Raw genomic sequence first — 20,860 nt, 5'->3', positions numbered from 1 at the left:
CAAAACAAATATATATTAAGTGAATGAATGAACATGGGACTTTGAAGCCGGAGTCTTGGATTGCCACTGACTTCCTGGGTGGTGTAGTGATGATAATGAAAACGATGGAACATTTATCAAGGGCTCACAGCCAGGTTTTACTGCTTTATTTCACTTCATCCTCTCCCTTAGCTCAGGATGTTCATCCTGTTTGTGTTACAGATGAGATTTAGCAAAGTACAAACTCTCTGCTTCGAAGTCTCAAAGCTAGTTACCAGCAGACCTTGAACCTAGACTTTCTGACTATACTGTTGCCTCCCTGCAGCAAGTTATTTAAACTGCCTGACACCCAGTAGCGTCATCTCTCAAACGTTCATTGAATTCTGCAGTATGAAGTTGAAGGCAGAAGAGGCAGGAGCTTAAAGGAGTCCATTTACCCTTCAGCTTTCCTATTCCAGGGGAATGAAGTCTCTCTTGGGGTAGAGAATGCAGGTATTAAGGGAGTATTTCCCAAAGGAAAGCTATCTCTGGCTTGTATTACACCTTTTGAAAGAATGATTCACTGACAAGGTTAGTATCAAATCTAGTTTTAATTCTCTATAACAAATCTTTCTACCCTCCCACCTGTTGTACCCTTTGTATTGGTGAGAGTGACCCTTTGGCCCTGGAGTCCAAGGTATTGGCAGGAGCAGTTGCCCCCCTGCTGAGGCCTTCTGGCAGAAGTCTTGGGCCATGGCTGCCCAGCCGCGGCAGGCAGGAGATGCCTCACCTCAGGTGAGGATGGGGTGAGATGGAGACAGGATGGGGTGAGATGGAGATAGGATGGGGTTCAGGAGAGGGAGAAGGGTATAGGAGACACTCTGAAGTGCAAGGGCTTCCTATTTGAAGGCAGGAAATAGGAGCTAATAGAGTCCAAGAACAAAGGTTGTCCTTTAAATAGAGATGAGATGAGCTGGGACCTCATTAACTACTGATAACTTCCTAGTGCCACGTAGATAAGGGAAAAGGAGCAGAAAGGGGAAGTCAAAGGTGTTAGTCAAGACGGCCCCCTCCCTCCTTTCCCTTCCTACCCCCACGGAGGGGAAAGGCCACAAGTAGGACAGGATGCTCCGAGCCTGCGCTGTCTTCACTCAGCCTTCTTGGGCACTCGGCCCATCTTGGTGCGGATGTTTCGTAGAAGGAAGAAGGCACCTGTGCTGGCCGCACAGATCACCTCAGCCACCCAGAAGGCTGTGCTCCAACTGTAATGTTTGGCAATGGTGCTGAAGGGCAACCCAGCCAGAAAGCCTCCCACTGTCATGGAGGAGGAGAAGAGCCTGTGTCACTGTGAGGCTGGAGCCAGAGGGGCTTAATCCAGCCCCTCGCTGCCTGAGTGCAAGGCATCAGTGGGGGTATCACTTACCATTGGCCATGAGTCCCACAATGGCATGGGAGGTGCCACACAAGTTGGGAGGGGCGCACTCATTGGCTATAACTCCAAACAAGGCAATGGGACCATAAGAGGAAAAACCAAACACAGCTCCCAACACCAGGATCCAGAGCTGTAAAGGCAGTGCAGGGTGGCAATTAGAGTTTGAGAAAGACTGCCACCTACCTGCCCCTGCCACAGGAGAGAGTGCTTGGCCCTGGGAACAAACAGTTGTAAGGAGAGAGTGGCTCCTGCATACAGACCACTTCCCAGTACATGTGACTACAGGACTGGAGGAGCAGGGGCCACACTGAACCGACCTAGGGGCCTGTGTGGGTAGGTGAGGGAGGTACGGAAGCCATCCCTCTTGAGTTAGATGCTGTCCCCTCTCAAGATTTGTGCAAGCCAGATTGGCTAGGGACGAGGCAGAGCGCGGTAGGATAAAGGTGAGACACACCAAGAGAGAAACCAGAGATAAAGATGGAGCACCTCATTCTCTGTAAAGCCTGTGATCTCAGCAAGAGGGTGAAGAGCCGGAGTCCAGAAAGCAGTATCCTAGAGGAGCACAGAGTGGAGAAGAAACCAGGCCCAGAGTCAAGGAGGGGCACCAGAGCATAGAAGAGGGGAACTGAGGAACGAACCGCTGAAAAGGACAGTCCGAGAAAGGCCAGGGAGAGGGAGACAGAGTCAGTGGCCCTTGCTTTCTCATCCTTGTCCCTGCTGTGAGCCAGGCCCTCTTTACCTTGGGGGAGTCACTGGTCACAGTGGCCCGGAAGAGGTACATGGACGCCGTCATGCCAGCCATCATGAACAGGAGCAGGCCATGGCGGGGATTCCCGTAGATGGACAGCCCTGCCTGTGGGCACAGTCCTGGCAATGTCAGGCCCCAGGAGCAGCAGAGAACCCCCACCCCTGGACTCTGACACAGCAGGCCTCTGCTGGCTGGTCTTTGGCAATCCCACTGCAGTTCTTGGCCCAGGGCAGCTCTGGGAGGCCCTGAGACCTGCTTATTATGTTCTGAGGCCAAACTCCACAACATCCCTTCCTCCACCTGGGGCAGGCTCGAGGACATGGGCTGGCAGGCTGCACCCAGTTTTCCTGGGGCTGTGGAGAAGCTAGGCAGAGAGAAATGCTGGCTCTCCTTGACATCATTTAACTTCATCTCCACATTCTTAATGAAGAAAAATATCCTGGAAACATTCCCACTTCAGCCAGCCTAAACCAGCACATGCCAAGCTGCATGTGCCCCAGGGCTCCCACTTCTGGTGTCCCAGTCATGCTGGGAAGATTTAAAGGGACCCTCCTCCTTCCTGTCCCTTCTGCCCACTCACCTTGGCCATGGCCCGGTCTGACAGGTAGCCAGCTGCGATGCTGCCTACAAGGCCCCCAACCTCCAGGGCACTCATGTAGGAGCTACCTGCAGTGAGGAGTTGCAGTGGGAAGAGGGAAAGGGAGGGTGGAAGGGCGTTACACCTTGGGGTTGTTCCAGACTGGCTTAAACCCAGAGATGCACAGGGTCCCCAAGAGTGACTGACTATGGCTGCCTGAGTAGTATCTGGCCTCAGGAAAGAGGAGGGGGGATAAAGGGAACTGGGCCTGAATTTCCCATCCCCTGCGTTGGCTCCTGCTCCCTAGGCCTGCCCCATCCCAACACTCATCTCACCCACAAGGGCAGACTGTCCTCTCTCCTGGATGAGGAAGAACTGGCCCCAGTCAGTACAGCACGTCTTGACTCCAAACACCACAAGGTAGCCGGTGGACAGCACCCACAGGTAAGGGGTCAGCAGCAGCTCCTGTAAGGTACTCTCCTCCTTTGAGGAGCCTGGGGGTGGGAGGAGGCCAGGCCTCAAACTCTGCTCCAGCTGCCCTGCCCACCTCAAGCCCCCACCACTCATTAACTAGCCACAGGGACAGAGTCCATCCACAAATACAAGGATCAGCACAAAGGTACCCCTTCACCTACCGTTCTGCCCTCTCCCCTCCACTGCAAGTCTCAACCAGTGAACGATAATGTGAGAACCAGTGAGGATGGAGGAGGTACCCAAGACACTTAAGCTTAGGATGCTGTCCACACAAGGAACTGGCTTTGTTATAAGGAAGGACCAGGCTATAACGTGAGTCATAGCATTTGTTGGCTCTGCCACTTGGCTGGTACTACTGTCTCAGGATAGAGTTTTACTTACGCCCCACCCACTCCATCAGCATCCCTCCCCTGACATCCATTGGCTAGCACAGGGCCAAGCATACAGCTATCTTCAGTGAAAGTCTGCCAGGTGAATGATAAAGGAAGGTTCCCAGAGGTTGGCTTCAGTGGGTACTCACCCTTCTTGCCCTTGGAGGGAGTGGGGTCCAGGTTTTGGAGTCCAACATCAGCAGGTTCATTGCGGATGAGCAGGAGACAGAGGAAGGAGACGGCTACACACAGTGCCCCAGACAGGGCCAGCGTGGCGCGCCAGCTGTAACTCTGGGCGAGGATGGTTGCCAGGATGGGGCCCAGCCCTCCAGCCAGGTTCATGCTGGTTGATAGGATGGCCCACCAAGTGCCAAACTGAGATGGTTCAAACCACTGTGGGGCAGAGAGGAACAGAGTAGGTGCCCAGACTCCAGTCCATACGGAAGGTGGGGTCAGGTGGGACAGACCCAGGAGCTCACATTACAGGAAGGAGGCAGAGGGCGCTTCTACTTGGCAAGGCCAATTCCCTCATCTGCCACCTGATCCCACCACATTCAGCCTCCTAAAATATCTTGACAAGCAACAGGAGCTGGGCTGAAACTCCTGAGGAACCTGCTCTGGGGTGGAGGTGCTGGCGCGCCCATGTAGTCTTTAGGTGTCCTCTCTGCCAACCTGAACCAGCTCCTCGGAAGCACTCACCTTCCGTAGGACCTTGCCACATGGGGGCCAGCCCAGCCCCTGTGCCAGGCCATTGAGGAACCAGAGAGCAGCAAAGACAGGCACTGCGGAGCTCCAGGAAAAGACTATGTTAACCAGGCCAACCAGGAGGAGCCCAGAAGAGAAGAGCCAGCGAGCACTCATCTGGTCAGACAGCACCCCGCTCACAAACTTGCTGATGGCGTAGGCAGCGGACTGGCTGCTGGTGATGAGCCCTGCAGAAGAGGAGAGCAGGGAGCAGGACAGCTTGGGGGTTAGGGATGGGGCAAAGGCACAGGAGGGTGGAGGAAGTCATGGGGTCAGGTGTGCAGAGGTGCCTGGCAGGGTGAGACAGGTTCCTTCCAAGAGGAAGGATTCCTGACGTTCATTCATGGTGTCAGGCTGTTCCTTCTATCTCTCCATTAGCATTAGCCCCAGGCTGACCCATGACTTTTCAGCCTCTTGGAGAGTTCTAGCAGCAGCTGTCAGGGGGCAGGACAGCCCTCCTCCCTGTGATTCTCAAATACTTGATTTCCCCCTTAGGGCCTCTGGCAGTTCTCTTGCCCCATCTCTGAACATGGGGCAAAGGCTTAGACTTGGACTCAAGGACCTTATTCCTCCTGAAGGGATAGTCTGCTAGACCACATGGAGTCATTGTGCCAAATCCCCGGTTCCCAGTGCTCACAGTGTCAGCAGCCAGCACTTACCCTGTGGTCTAAGCCTGCACCCACAGAGATGCAGAAACTGCTCAGAGTCCCCCTAACACACAGTGTCTCTGGGACACCTGTTGGTCACAGGCACACATGCACACACACATCAGAAACGCAGCCGTCAGACATGCATAGACCATACCCACAGTCCTTTACCTGTGCCCACTGACATGGATCTCAGAGCTTCCTCATCCTGCACATGCACTGTCCCTTGGGCTCAGCTGTGCAGACGATCCACACACATTCCGCGCGTATACCCACCACACTGCACAGACACCCAGCTTGTCCTACTGGTCCTGTGTTCCTGGGCCCGGGACTCACCCAAGTCATCTTTGTCCAGAGGGATCTCCTCCACCAACGACGGCATGACAAAGGAGAAGGTCTTGCGGTTGAAGTAGTACAGGCTGTAGCCTCCAAACATGGCCGAGAAGATCACGGTTCGGTAATACCCGTAGCCTCGGGCTGCCATGGTGGCAAGGAGCAGGCCCTACTGGCTGGGACACAAAGTCTCTGACCACGTCTGGGGCTGGCGGGCTCTCAGTGCCAGGTCTGCTGAGTTAGGCTTTTTCTGCTCCCTCCTCCACCCAGCCTCCCAGGCTCCCTTTATAGCCTCCTTCTGGACAATCATTAAGCCTGGGGCGGCTCCTAGGGAACCCGGTGTCCTGACGGAGACAAGAAAATAGGAGATTACTGACGCCCAGGCTGTGGGGGCTGGAGGGGGTTCGGGAGGGAAGGCAGTGTCCCTGACCTGGGCCAGCACCCGGTGTCCCCAGGATTTCTTTCACGGCGCTTCCGCCTCCGCGAGCCTATGAGACCAGCGGTGATTAAAGACTTATCCTAATTACTTTTGTCTCCTTGCGCCCAGGGGAGGCAGGGGTGGAATGATCCTGCCGGCTTCCTCAGCCACTTACCTCATTCATTTAGGGAAAGTTTATTGAGGGATTACTGGTTGCGAGGCACTGCACTAGGTGCTGGGTTAGTTTCTACACATACACATTCAATCAGACACGAACTCCAAACAACCTCTCTTCCAAGTCTTCCAGAGTTGAGTTCAAGCCCTGTAACTCGCGATGCTTCTTGGCACACGGTGGGGTGTAACTGTTTATTGATAGTTGCAGACCTGTAACCAAGGGGAGGCAGGAGAAACTCCCCAGCTCAAGACACAGTGTCACATCGAAAGCCCCGCTAGGGGCTGAGGTCTGATCGCCTTTACCCTTGACGTCAGTATGGGCTCCGGTCTGGCAGGCTGGGGCTTCAGGGACCGTGACCTGACAGCCCGTGGGCGGGAAGGTGCAGCGGAGGACTCCCGGCGTAGTCCCCAAGCGCCCCGCTTCCCAGGGCCCCGGCAATACGTCCCTGGCTTTTCAGCTCGGTGGGGAAAGCAACTGGAGCAGAAGGCGTGGGCGCAAGCGGAGCAGTTGGTCGCTCGGAGGCCCCAGAGGCCCCTCGCTTCGGCGGCCGAGTGGCTCGGCCTGACGGGGTGGACCCGAGTGGTAAGAAGGGGAAGGAGGGAGCGAGGCCGCGTGCTCTCGGCACCTGCCCAGCCCCGTGTCCTCAAGATACCCAGGACACCCGACTCCGGCTGGGAATGGACGAGGGCTGGAGTGGTGCGGAGACCCCAGGACTCGTGTAACACAAAGGAGCCGGCGCCGACTGGTCCCAGACAGTGCTTTGGCGGCCCCTCGACCCAGCGAGTGCCCTCACCCCTGAACCGGCAGCCGCAGAAACAGCTCCGTGTGGGGTAGAAAGTTGGGCCTCCGACAAAAGAGCCCCAACACCTGAGACTCGCGCTCCAGTCCCGCCCTCAGGAGACGCCCCTCCCCCGCACACCGCCCCCTACCTGAACAGAGGTGGGAGCCGGAGTAGCAAGGGGCGGGGCCGGCCGGGCCTGTCACGCGCATGCGCCCGCGCCCTGAATGGGGCGGGGCCTCCGCCTGCGACTTGCAGTCCTGAGAGTCAATCCTGCTCTAATGGTTTAGGTTTAATCTTGCGGGTCACCCGGTCCTCGGACTAGGACAGCGCCGCTTAGGGGCTGGAGTCATATGTTCCCTTCTTAACAGATTGGCTTCGAGAAACCATTTTTCAGTAAGTGCCTCCGGCTACCAGTCACTGTTCTCACAGTCTGGGAAATGTCTTGTGTTTTCTGTAAGAAATTAGTGCAGGCCTCAGTAAGCACAATTTGAACATTTATCTTGTGGTCAGACTGTTGGGGACATAGTTAAAATAGCTGGAGTGTTTAAAGTGTGGACCCTGAGTAAAGCTTAAATTCGAATTCCGGACCCACTACGTGGATCAGTGTGACCCTGGGTAATTAATAATCTCTATGAGCCCCAGTTTATTACCAACCTCATAGGGTGATTGTGAGGGTTGAACAGATTTAGAGCTCCGAAAATTTAGATAACTGCTTTCACCGAGTATATAAAAGAATTGCTGAAATTATTTTAAGTGCTTCAAAGTTGAGAGTAAAGCTGTGTTTTGTTTTTTTAATCAATTACCTATGTTTTGGCTGCTCTGGGTCTTCAGTTGCTGTGTGGGCTTTCTCTAGTTGTGGTGAGCTGGGTCTACTCTCTCATTTTTGGTGTGCCTGCTTCTCATTGCGGTGGTTTTGCTTGTTGCTAAGCACGGGCTCTAGGGTGCATGGGTTCAGTAGTTGTGGCGCACACAGGTTGCTCCATGACATGTGGGATCCTCCTGGACCAGGGGTCGAATCCGTGTCCCCTGCACTGGCAGGTGGATTCTTAACCACTGGACCACTAGGGAAGTCCCAAGAGTAAAGCTCTTTTAGAGTGATGTTAAAAACACAGCAGCAGGTCCAAAATTGAGTTGCTTATGCTAAGCCCCGCATCATCAAAGGGAGACTTCATTACAGTTTTGCCTTTCCCAGAAATGGGATCTTAATAAGTTAATCAGGAGTTGCCTGATCAGTACTAGTTATGTCATCTACCTGATAGATCCTCTACCATTCCCTAAAGGAAAGTAACCTGGTAATAACCAATCTGCTTTTTGCCTAGTTTAATTCCTTGTTCCCTTAATTTCTTGTTTCTTCTACCTATAAAAGCCTTTCATTTTGTACAGCTCCTCAGAGTGCCTTTCTAAGTGCTAGATTGGATGTGTCCTGATTTATAAATTGTTGAATGAAGTCAACAAGATCTTTAGAATTTACTCAGTTGAATTTTTTTTTTTTTTGAATTTTGTTTTTTAACAGCAGGAAAATGATCAGGAAAGGGAGGAGGTGGAGGAGAGCCAAGATAAGATAGGACAGTTTGTGGCTGAACTTGATTAATTGAGCAGATATTTACTGAGCCAGAGCCTAGTGTATATCAGGCATGGTGCTTTCATGAGGTAGAGCCCAGGGCCAGGAAAACGATTCTCTCCAAAACCAAGCCATATCAAAATCTGTACTTCACCTAGCAGACAGGGAGCCATTGTTCCCCCCTCACTTATTGTTAAGGTATAAAATACAAAAGGTATGAAAACAAAAAAAAAAGTGCACATCTTAAGTGTACAGCTCAATGTTTTGTTTTTTAAAAACATACGTTAATGCCCTTGTAACTACTGCTTAGATTAAGTTAACTTTCCTATCACTTTATTTTGGAAATGTTCAAACCAATAGAAAAATTGCAAGAATACCCTTCACCTCTCAAATGTTAAATTTTTTGCTATGTTTTGAAAATCTCCGTATAACTATACATGTGTTTGTTGTTGAATCATTTGAAAGTTAGTTGAAGGCATTGTGAAGCTTCACCCCTCTATATTTTAGCCTGTATTGCCCTAAAAACAAGGGCATTCTCCTATATAACTAACTACAATGCTCACTTTCAAAAAAATGTTTTTGTTAATATATAGTCCACATTTAAATGTCTCCAATTTTTCCAAAGATGTCTTTTAGAGCTTTTTTAAAATCCAGAATCCAATCAAGGATTATATGTTGCATGTCAGTCACTCAGTCCAGTCACTCAGTCATGTCTGACCCTTTTCAACCCTATGGACTGGAGCACGCCAGGCCTCTCTGTTCATCACCAACTCCCAGAGTTTACTCAAACTTATGTCCGTTGAATTGGTGATGCCATCCAACCATCTTATCCTCTGTCATCCCCTTCTCCTCCTGCCTTAAATCTTTCCTAGCATCAGAGTCTTTTCCAATAAGTCAGTTCTTAGCATCAGGTAGCCAAAGTACTGGAGTTTCAGCTTCAGCATCAGTCCTTCCAATGAATATTCAGGACTGATTTCCTTTAGGATGGACTGGTTTGATCTCCTTGCTGTCCAAGGGGCTCTCAAGAGTCTTCTCCAACACCACAGTTCGAAAGCATTAATTCTTCGGCACTCAGCTTTCTTTACAGTCCAACTCTCACATCTGTACATGACTACTGGAAAAACCAAAGCTTTGACTACACGGACTTTTGTTGCCAAAGTAATGTCTCTGCTTTTTAATATGCTATCTAGGTTGGTCATAGCTTTTCTTCCAAGAAGCAAGCATCTTTTAATTTCATGGCTGTAGTCACCATCAGCAGTGATTTTGGAGCCCCCCAAAATGAAGTCTGTTCCTGTTTCCCCATCTATTTGCCATGAAGTGATGGGACCAGATGCCATGATCTTAGTTTTTTGAATGTTGAGTTTTAACCCAACTTTTTCACTCCACACTTTCATCAAGAGGCTGTTTAGTTCTTCACTTTCTGCCATAAGAGTGGTGTCATCTGCATATCTGAGATTATTTATATTTCTCCCAGCAATCTTGATTCCAGCTTGTGCTTCATCCAGTCTGGGATTTTGCATGATGTACTCTGCATATAAGTTAAATAAGCAGGGTGACAATATACAACCTTGACATATTCCTTTCCCCATTTGGAACCAGTCTGTTGTTCCATGTCCAGTTCTAACTGTGCTTCTTGACCTGCACACAAACTTCTCAAGAGGCATGTCAGGTGGTCTGCTATTCTCATCTCTTGAAGAATTTTCCACAGTTTGTTGTGATCCGCACAACGGCTTTGGCATAGTCAATAAAGCAGAAGTAGATGTTTCTCTGGAACTCTCTTGCTTTTTCGATGATCCAACAGATGTTGGCAATTTGATCTCTGGTTCCTCTGCCTTTTCTAAATCCAACTTAAACATCTGGAAGTTCATGGTTCACATACTGTTGAAACCTGGCTTGGAGAATTTTGAGCATTACTTTACTAGCATGTGAGATGAGTGCAATTGTGCGGTAGTTTGAGCATTCTTTGGCATTGCCTTTCTTCGGGATTGGAATGAAGACTGACCTTTTCCAGTTCTTTGGCCACTGCTGAGTTTTCCAAATTTACTGGCATATTGAGTGCAGCACTGTCATAGCATCATCTTTTAGGATTTGAAATAGCTCAACTGGAATTCCATCACCTCCACTAGCTTTGAATAGCAAGGAGAGATAAGAAAGCCTTCCTAAGTGATCAATGCAAAGAAATAGAGGAAAACAATAGAATGGGAAAGACTAGAGACCTCTTCAAGAAAATTACAGATCCCAAAGGAACATTTCATGCAAAGATGGGTACAATAAAGGACAGAAATGGTATGGACCTAACAGAAGCAGAAGATAGTAAGAAGAGGTGGCAAGAATACACAGAAGAACTGTACAAAAAACATCTTAATGACCCAGATAACCACAATAGTGTGATCACTCACCTAGAGCCAGACATCCTGGATTTCAAAGTCAAGTGGGCCTTAGGAAGCATCACTATGAACAAAGCTAGTGGAGGTGATGGAATTCCAACTGAGCTATTTCAAATCCTAAAAGATGATGCTGTAAAAGTGCTGCAGTCAATATGCCAGCAAATTTGGAAAACTCAGCAGTGGCCACAGGACTGGAAAATGTCGGTTTTCATTCCAATCCCAAAGAAAGGCAATGCCAAAGAATGTTCAAATTACCACCCAATTGCACTCATCTCACATGCTAGCAAAATAATGCTCAAAATTCTCCAAGCCAGGTTTCAACAGTATGTGAACCGAGAACTTCCAGATGTTCAAGCTGGATTTAGAAAAGGCAGAGGAACCAGAGATCAAATTGCCAACATCCATTGGATCATTGAAAAAGCAAGAGAATACCAGAAAAACATCTACTTCTGCTCCATTGACTGCGCTAAAGCCTTTGTCTATGTGGATCATAATAAACTGTGCAAAATTTTTCAAGAGATGGGAGTAGCAGACCACCTGACCTGCCTCCTGAGAAGTCTGTATGAAGGTCAAGAAGCAACAGTTAGAACTGGACATGGAACAATGAACTGGTTCCAAGTTGGGAAAGGAGTATGTCAAGGCTATATATTGCTATATTATTTAACTTATATGCAGAGTACATCATGCAAAATTCCAGACTGGATGAAGCACAGGCTGAAGTCAATATTGCTGGGAGAAATATCAGTAATCTCAGATATGTAGGTGATACCACCCTTATGGCAGAAAATGAAGAGGAACTAAACAGCCTCTTGATGAAAGTGAAAGAGGAGAGTGAAAAAACTGGCTTAAAAGTCAACATTCAGAAAACTAAGATCATGGCATCCGGTCCCATCAGTCCATGGCAAATAGATGGGGAAACAGTGGAAACAGTGACAGACTTCACCTTGGGGGACTCCAAAATCACTGCAGATGGTGACTGCAACCATGAAATTAAAAGATGCTTGCTCCTTGAAAGAAAAGCTATGACCAACCTAGATAGAATATTAAAAAGCAGAGACATTACTTTGCCAGTAAAGGTCCATCTAGTCAAAGCTATGGTTTTTCCAGTAGGCATGTGTGGATGTAAGTGTTGGACCATAAAGAAAGTTGAGTACCGAAGAATTAATGCTTTCGAACTGTGGTGTTGGAGAAGACTCTTGAGAGCCCCTTGGACAGCAAGGAGATCAAACCAGTCCATCCTAAAGGAAATCAGTCCAGAATATTCACTGGAAAGACATGCTGAAGCTGAAACTCCAAAACTTTGGCCACCTGATGCAAAGAACTGACTCATTGGAAAAGACCTTGATGCTGGGAAAGACTGAAGGCAGGAGGAGAAGGGGATGACAGAGGATGAGATGGTTGGATGGCATCACTGACTCGATGGACATGAGTTTGACCAAGCTCCGGGAGTTGGTAACGGACAGGAATAACCCCAGGCTGCTGCGGTCCATGGAGTTGCAAAGATTCGGACATGACTGAGCAACTGAACTGACTGACTGGAGTCTTAGTATTAGTGAAGTATGGACAATAAATTATCTGGAAGATATCAACAACATTATGGACTTGCTTCCACAATAAAGTAGAAAATCATGATGGAGAAGGCAATGTGGCTGGAGATAATGGTGGTGATGAGGAGGAAGAGGATTCTCCTGACTCTGAAAGTCCAGATGATTCTGAAAGTGACTCACAGTCAGAGAAACAAGAATGTGGTGAAGAACTCCAAGCTACTGATAGCCTCAATGAAATGAAGAATCCTCAAAACAAGAGATGCTTAAAGCAACTATAAAATGATGTTTGTTAAATTCAGTCATTCAAAACTCCCAAACACTTAGTCTTTGTATTAAAAGTAGGACTTCCCTGTTGGTCCAGTGGTAGAGTCTGCCTGACAATGCAGAGGACACAGGTTCATGTCCTAGTTTGGGAGGATTCCACGTGCTGAGGGGCAACTAGGCTCATGCTCCAAAAGTACTGAAGCCTGCAAGCGCTAAGGCCCCTTGCACATGAGAAGGACTGCACTGAGAAGCATGCGCACTGCAACTGGAGAAAGCCTGTGTGCAGCAACCAAGATCCAGGAAGTGAAAGTCGCTCAATTGTGTCCGACTCTTTGCAACCCCATAGTCTATACAGTCCATGGAATTCTCCAGGTCAGAATACTGGAGTGGGTGGCCTTTCCCTTCTCCAGAGGATTTTCCTAACCAAGGGATTGAACCCAGGTCTCCTGGATTGTAGGCGAATTCTTTACCAGCTGAGCCACAAGGGAAACCCAAGAATACTGGCGTGGGTAGTCTATCCCTTCTCCAGGGGATCTTCCTGACCTAGGAATCCAACCGGGGTCTCCTGCATTGCAGTCGAATTCCTTACCAACTGAGCCACCGGGGAAGCCCACAGATCCAGCGAAACAGAAAATAAATGAGTTTTTTAAAAATAAATAAAAGTAAGCCTTACCATTACAATGCACAGTGGAAGACTGCTCAAAAACCACAGAGCTTTGTATTATAATTTTAAAAGTCCTTTTAAAATAATTATAAAGACTTTTCTTTCAGATGCGATGGGTCACACTGTTATGGGTGTGACTGCAAACACTGTTGTAAAGAGGAAGCATTGTACAAAATAAGAAATAAGTACAATACTCAGTTTCCTTTCTTATTAGCATCATCAATTACACTTTTCTACCCCTTCAAATAGAGTTATGGAGTTTGGGGGAAGACACTAATTTTTTGTTTGTAGAAGCTCTTTTATATTTTTTTGTTCCTTCATACTTTTCTCTTATAAAAAGTTCATCTGGGACTTCCCTGGTGGTCCATTGGCTAAGAGTCTGAGCTCCCAATGCAGGGGGCCTGGGTTCAATCCCTGGTCAGGAAACTAGATTTCACATACCACAACAAAGACCCAGAGAAACCAAATAAAATAAATTATTTTAAAAAGTTTATCTGATACTGTGATGTCTTCATGATAAATATTCTTTTTTAATATTTTGTTATAGTAGAATTATTCATCATGGATGTTTCTGCTACTAATAACAGTCTAAATTAATGCTGGCAAAAGATTGAGTGTGTCGACTGAAAAAAAAAAAGCACAACCTAAAAGCTGAGAATTGTGTTTCATTTGGCCAACTTTGCTGAAGATTTAATCCTGGAAGACAGTCTCTCAGAGCTATCTCAGATAGCTATCTCAGATAGCTCTGAGAGACTGCCCCAAAGAGATGAAGAGGAAGTCATGTTATATAGGAGTTTTTGCAACAAAAACAAGTAGTCCAGAACATCAAAAGATTACTGTTAATTAAACAAAAAACAGATATCTCAAGTTAATGAATTTAGCACTTCCCTATATATGGGAAGTTGTAAGAGTCTGGGCTCATTGAAATCATTTCTTTCCTATGCACATTAACTATTTGGGCCAGTATCCTATTTTACTCCACCCTAAATCCCCTTAGACAGCAAGAGATGAAACCAGTTTATTCTAAAGGAAATCAACCCTGCATATTCATTGGAAGGACTGATGCTGAAGCTGAAGCTCCAATACTTTGGCCACCTGATGCAAAGAGCAGACTCATTGGATAAGACTCTGATGCTTGGAAAGATTGAAGGCAGAAGGAGAAGGGTTGACAGAGGATAATGTGGTTGGATGGCATCACTGATTCAGTGGACATGAGTTGAAGCAAACTCCAGGAAATAATGAAGGACAGGGAAGCTTGGCGTGCTGCAGTCCATGGGGTTGCAAAGAGTTGGACACAACTGAGCAACTGAACAACAAAAAAATTCTCTCAGGGTGCACAGGTGGGGTTGGCTGCAGTGGCTGAGGGGTTGATGACTTCAACATCCTTTGTTTACTGAAACGACATTCTTCATCCATAGATACTCAGTGTATTCTTGCAGATTCAACTCTAGTCTTTTGAACCAAAGCCACAGGAGAGCAAGTATTTTCACAGCTAATAGAATGGCATTGCAACTGTCGTATGTTCAGAATGATATGATCCCAAGCAGGCTTTATATAATTTGAATTGTATTATACATTAGATGTTTTATAAAATTTGGCCAGTTTTTACAGAAGAAATTATTTCTCTGATACTTTGGTCCTATCTATGTAAAACTAGCTTTTTTTTTTTTTTCTTTTTCTTTTTGGCTGTGCTGCAGAGCTTGTGGGATCTTAGTTCCTCTAACAGGGATTGAACCGAGGCCACGGCAGTGAAAGCCTGGAATCCTAATCACTAGACCTCCCCAAACTAGATATTTAAAAAAGTAATATTAGTGACCAAATTTAATTTTCTTCCTAAGGCCTAAATAAAAAGAAATCAGTTTCCCATTAAAGAAAGAAAAGGAAGAGAAAGAAAGAAAGATGGAGTAGGAAATGGCAACCCACTCCAGTATTCTTGCTTGGAAAATTCCATGGACAGAGAAGCCTAGTGGGCTGCAGGCCATGGGATCACAAAGAGTCAGACTAAGCAAGCATGCAAAATCAATGTTTCAAAACACTTTATTATCTGTTTCAGTCCATTTGAGTTTAGGTTGAGGATGTAGATGCCACTTCTAAAAGGAGATATAATAAACATGTTTTTTAAAAAAAGAAAAAGAAATTTTCATGACTTTAATATTTTTCAAAAGTCTAGGTTAGTTGTTTTGCAAGAATGTCCCTCATATGAATTTGTCTGCTTGTTTTTGCAATACAGATCATGTTAAATAATTTTGGCAGAAGTGCTGTATAGATGGTGATGTGTCCTCAGTGGACCACACATCAGGAGGCATGTGATAAATTTGATCATTTATAGTTAAAATGACACCCACCTGATTTCTATGCTGTAAGAAGCTTTTCCTCCTTGTAATTAGTCATCTATGGGACCATACTTTGATACTACAGATGTATCCTCCTGTTTCAGCAATTTGTCACCCAGTGGTTTCAGCATCCATTGATGAATCTTGCCTGAATCATTTATTAACACGGGTGGTTGCAAGTTGGAGGTTTTCTCATTCTATCATTCTTTTTGTATTTATGAATTAGTACCACTCCAGTGTTCTTGCCTGGAGAATCCCAGGGACAGGGGAGCCTATGGGGTCGCACAGAGTCGGACACGACTGAAGCGACTTAGCAGCAGCAGCAGCAGTCTCCTGTAAAGACCTTGTCCCCCTCCAACCCTGAAAAGATTAGGATCAATGTGGATTCCCAGGTTTTTGTATTTGCTGTATTATATTCCATGCTACCATTATCTATGTCATGCCATGTGGTGCCAAGTCACTTCAGTCGTATCTGACTCTTTGGGACCCCATGGACTGTAGCCCACCAGGCTCCTCTGTCCATGGGATTCTCCAGGCAAGAACACTGGAGTGGGGCCATGCCCTCCTGCAGGGGATCTTCCCAACCCAGGGATCGAACCCATGTTTCCTATGACTCCCGCACTGTAGGTGGATTCTTTACTGCTGAGCCACCAGGGAAGTCCACCATTATTTTTATTAATGCTCAAATTGTCCCACATTTGGCCAGAGGGAGCCCCATTTCTTTTTAACTTTTCAATTTTTTTCATGTTATGCATTATCTTTAGAGCAAATTTGGAAGACACCAAAAAGAAGTTTTAAACACTAGCTGATGATAGTCATGTAAAATTGAGTGTTTCTATTTTTACTCTTTTCTATATACATACATATGTATACCTTAGCATATATAAATATAACCCTATAATTTTCCCTATTGAGTTGAAATTGCCCATTTACTTGTTAGCCTCCCCAACTACATACATTCCCTGAGTATGGACGATGGCCCCTTCACCACAGTGCCCAGATAGTATTTGATACAAAGCACTACTGTCATAATCTGTAAATTGCTAGATAAACAGTTGCTCACACCATCTAAATACTTTTATATCTTGATTTTTTTTTCCTATTAAAACATAAACATGTTCTATAGAGTTAAGACTTTTGAGCTGAGTTGAATGAAACAGAAAAAACTAAGAACCAGCTTGTGGGGATTCCCCGGTGGTCCAGTAGTTAAGCATCCTTCTTGCTAATGCAGGGGATGTGGGTTGGATTTCTGATAAGGGAACTAAGATTATGCATGCCAACTCAGCCCAAGTGCCACAACTACTGAGCCTGTGTACTCTAGAGCCCATGCTCTGCAACAAGAGAAGCCCAAGAAAAGTCAGGAAAGGAAATAAGAAGATGACGTCCCCCCAAAGTAAGCAGGTTTTCAGTTCAGTTCAGTTCAGTTGCTCAGTTGTGTCCGACTCCCTGCGACCCCATGAATCGCAGCACGCCAGGCCTCCCTGTCCATCACCAACTCCCGGAGTTCACTCAGACTCACGTCCATCGAGTCAGTCATGCCATCCAGCCATCTCATCCTCTGTCGTCCCCTTCTCCTCCTGCCCCCAATCCCTCCCAGCATCAGAGTCTTTTCCAATGACTCAACTCTTCCCATGAGGTGGCCAAAGCACTGGAGTTTCAGCTTTAGCATCATTCCTTCCAAAGAACACCCAGGACTGATCTCCTTTAGGATGGACTGGTTGGATCTCCTTGCAGTCCAAGGGACTCTCAAGAGTCTTCTCCAGCACCACAGTTCAAAAGCATCAATTCTTCGGTGCTCAGCTTTCTTCACAGTCCAACTCTAGATAATAAAACCTAGTGTGAATAAGTGCAAATCATCCTACATGCCTGAAAAATAACCTATGATTTTGATACAGCAAAAACATCAATCCTTTCTATATTCATTTGGAGTTTTTTCTTTGTTTCCTTTTTTTTTGGTTATGCTGCTTGCAAGATCTTAGTTCCCTGAGCAGGGATTGAATGCAGGTAGTGAAAGTACTAAGTCCCAAGTGCTACACAATCAGAGAATCCCCTTCATTTGAGGTTTTAAAAGTGATTTCAATCCAATCAAAATGCCCAGTAAAACTTCTTGGAAACTGGGCAAAATTATTTTAGAGATCATCTGGGAGAATAAAAAAATCAAAGTAAGAAACTCGACAAATTAAAAAGAGTAAAGAGGAGAATTTTCACTGCCAAACATTAGCAATTATAAGGATATGGTAATTATGTGGTGTAGAGCATAGCTGGGCCTTTTTTTTTTTTTTTTTTAAATTTGGCTGTGCCAAATTAAAACAGTTGTGGTATGCAGTGGTATACCTAGTTGTGGTATGCAGCGATCTTCAGTGCAGTGCACGGGCTTCTCCTACTTGTGGGCTCAGTAGTTGTGGCAGTCTGGCTTAGCCGCCCACGGCATGTGGGATCTTAGTTCCTCCACCAGGGTTTGAACCAGCATCCCCTGCATTGGAAGGCAGATTCTTAACCACTGGACCACCAAGGAAGTCACTAGCCAGACAGTAAAAAGGAACAAGATGTACTAGCAGCCTTCACATGTATAATTTAAACCATGATAAATCAATTGGGGGGAGGTAATTAATTAATTAATGGTGTAAGATTATTGTTTAGTTATTTAGGAAAAAAATCCATTTAGATATCTGTTGCAAACCCCACACAGAATAAACCCCAGATAAACAGTGCCATTGAAGAAATGGACTTCCCTATAGCTCAGAGGGAAAAGAATCTGCCTGCAATGCAGGAGACCCTGTTTCAATCCCTGGGTCAGGAAGATCCCTGGAGAAGGAAATGGCAATCCACTCCAGTATTCTTGCCTGGAGAATCCCATGGACAGAGGAGCCTGGTAGGCTACAGTCCATGGGATCATAAAGAGTCAGACACGACTAAGTGACTAACACACATATTGAAGAAAATGAAACCGATAAATTGGTTTCTGGGTGAGATAGTGTGAAGAAATCACCAAATAAAAGCACAATCGATTTGACAATATTGAAACATAATAATAATAAAGATATTTATGATAAGATGTAAATATCAATAGCTGTTGGCTGCCAGGACCAACCCAAGCCCAGACTCAGAAATAGGAGGGCAGCTGGTGGATCTGTCAAATTAATATCGAAACATGAAGGCATTCCAGGAAAAATGGATAATAAGATCCTGTGTGTGTTTGGAGTAGGGATGGAGGGTGGTAGAAGGCAGCCCAGAGTGACAGGAACCATGAACTGTGGATAGGAGGTAAAGTAGGACAGAGTTTTCAAATCTGCAACTCTTTCCCTCAGCATTACCTGGGCCAGTCCATTGAGATCCCCTATCTATGGGTACAGGCAGATAGGGCTTCCCTGCTGGCTCAGTGTTAAAAGAATCCACCTGCAAATCAGTAGATATGGAGTTTGATTCCTGGCTCAGAAAGATCTTATGGAGAAGGAAATGACAACCCACTCCAGTATTCTTGCCTGGGAAATCCTATGGACAGAGGAACCTGGCCGAGCTACAGTCCATGGGGCTGCAAGAGTCAGACACAACTTAGTGACTTAGCAACAGGCAGACTAGCTGGATCCTAGCCACTCCAGTACTCTTGCCTGGCAAATCCCATGGACGGAGGAGCCTGGTAGGCTGCAGTCCATGGGGTCGCTAGGAGTCGGATGGGGGAGCTGCTGCTGCTGCTAAGTCATGTCAGTCGTGTCCGACTCTGTGCGATCCCAGAGACGGCAGCCCACCAGGCTCCCCCGTCCCTGGGATTCTCCAGGCAAGAACACTGGAGTGGGTCGCCATTTCTTTCTCCAATGCATGAAAGTGAAAAATGAAAGTGAAGTTGCTCCGTCGTATCTGACTCTTAGCGACCCCATGGACTGCAACCTACCAGGCTCCTCCATCCATGGGATTTGCCAAGCAAGAGTACTGGAGTGGGGTGCCATTGCCTTCTCCAGCAGCAGCAGCATTTAATTCACCACCTCAAAATCTGAATAACAAAATGATTCTAAGTGAGGAAAAGAACTCATCAAAAGGCAGTTGTACTGCCCTGGATAATTTTAACGTCCCTCCTGCACATCTCATACCCTCCTCCAAATACTGCCTGCTTCACCGGGAGGGGCCTGTGCTGGCAACCAGAATGCTTGCCCTTTCTCACAAGTCACGCACCAAAGTAGCAAATGTCCCTAGGGGAATATGAGTTCAAGGGGGCAAAGTCTAGGGAAGAAACCACTATAAGAATAAATTATTTTCTTTTAATTTAGGTAAAACAGGGCCTCCCTGGTGGCTCAGTGGTAAAGAATCTGCCTGTCAAAGCAGGAGACGCAAGTTCAATCCCTGATCTAGGAAGACCCCACATGCTGTGGAGCACCTAAGCCCGTGTGCCACGATTGTTGAGCCTGTGCTCTGGAGCCTGTGCTCTGCAACAAGAAGCAGCACAATGAGAAGCCCACACACTGCAACCAGGGAGTAGCACCCCCTTACTGAAACTAGAGAAAAGCCTGTGCAGCAATGAAGACCTAGCACAGCCAAAAATAAATAAATCAATACAAAAACATAGATAAAGTAAATTGAGGAACTTTCCTGGTAGACCAGTGGTTAAGACTTTCCTTTCCAATACGGGTGGAACGGACGGGTGTGGGTTGGATCCCTGGTTGGGGAGCCAAGATCCCACATGCCTCCCGGCCAAAAAAATAAACCATAAAACAGAAGCAATATTGTAACAAATTCAATAAAGACTTAAAACATAAATAAGATAAAACAAATTGAACAGCCTATAAGAGACAACCCATTCCAGTATTATTGTCTGGAGAATCCCATGGACAGAGGAGCCTGGTGGGCTACAGTCCACGGGATCACAAAGAGCCGACATGACTGAAGCAACTTAGCACGCACATAAGAGACAAGGCAGACTGGTGGGCCAAGAAGCTAAAATCAACATATTAAATATTCTAAAAAAGATAAAGCAGACTCATGAAAGTATGAGGAAAAGCAAGAAGTCATCAAGGATGTTTTGCTTTGAGTAATGTCAGACTAGCTTATTTCAGACCAATCTTCCCACCAATAACAAGTAGAAAAGCTGGTCAAAATATAAAATATTAATAGGTGTTTGAAGGTGTCAGAGAGCTACCAAAGGGGCAAGGTATCAATTAGCTTTTGCAGTTAGCTATTATTATAGAACAAAATCACCCCAAAACTTAGTTGTTTAAAACAATAATAATTTTATTATGGCTCACAAGTCCATGGGGTAATTGGACATCTGGACAGTTCTGCTGATCCAGGTCAGGCTCAGCGGACATGTCAGGAGGTGACTTGGCTGGTGTCTGGTTGATTTAAGGTGGACTCAGGTGAGACAGTCTCTTTCTATTCCACGTGGTCTTGCATATCCCAGCAAAGTAGCTTTGGTTTGTTCTCATGGCAATTCTTGCAGCAGGGGTCTGAGGCTGAA

General features: G+C 46.4%; 1 protein-coding gene across 6 annotated transcripts; it reads right to left on the bottom strand.

The window, feature by feature from the left end:
• Nucleotides 1–131: 131 nt before the first annotated feature.
• Nucleotides 132–6,892, bottom strand: SLC37A4 (solute carrier family 37 member 4). 6 transcript variants are annotated; one of them, XM_027563534.1, is made up of 11 exons: nucleotides 6,807–6,892; nucleotides 5,878–6,086; nucleotides 5,288–5,772; nucleotides 4,260–4,492; nucleotides 3,710–3,953; nucleotides 3,051–3,209; nucleotides 2,719–2,804; nucleotides 2,130–2,243; nucleotides 1,877–1,942; nucleotides 1,382–1,520; nucleotides 132–1,272 (listed from the first exon to the last, which is right to left on the bottom strand). In XM_027563534.1, the coding sequence occupies exons 3-11, from the start codon at nucleotides 5,433–5,435 to the stop codon at nucleotides 1,106–1,108; spliced, it is 1,356 nt and encodes a 451-aa protein (XP_027419335.1). In that variant the 5' UTR covers nucleotides 5,436–5,772; nucleotides 5,878–6,086; nucleotides 6,807–6,892; the 3' UTR covers nucleotides 132–1,105. The 6 variants fall into 6 exon arrangements, with proteins under 6 accessions (XP_027419335.1, XP_027419336.1, XP_027419337.1 ...); XM_027563535.1 differs by lacking the exon at nucleotides 6,807–6,892 and having other exon boundaries at nucleotides 5,288–5,628; nucleotides 5,715–5,772; nucleotides 5,878–6,760; XM_027563536.1 differs by lacking the exon at nucleotides 5,878–6,086 and having other exon boundaries at nucleotides 5,288–5,628; nucleotides 6,807–6,884.
• Between the last annotated feature and the right edge of the window lie 13,968 nt (nucleotides 6,893–20,860).

Source organism: Bos indicus x Bos taurus, chromosome 15 (genome assembly GCF_003369695.1).
Source record: "Bos indicus x Bos taurus breed Angus x Brahman F1 hybrid chromosome 15, Bos_hybrid_MaternalHap_v2.0, whole genome shotgun sequence".
NCBI classification, from domain to species: domain Eukaryota; kingdom Metazoa; phylum Chordata; class Mammalia; order Artiodactyla; family Bovidae; genus Bos; species Bos indicus x Bos taurus.
The sequence above is the reverse complement of the archived record's forward strand: the minus strand, read 5'-3'. Positions and strand labels throughout refer to the sequence as shown.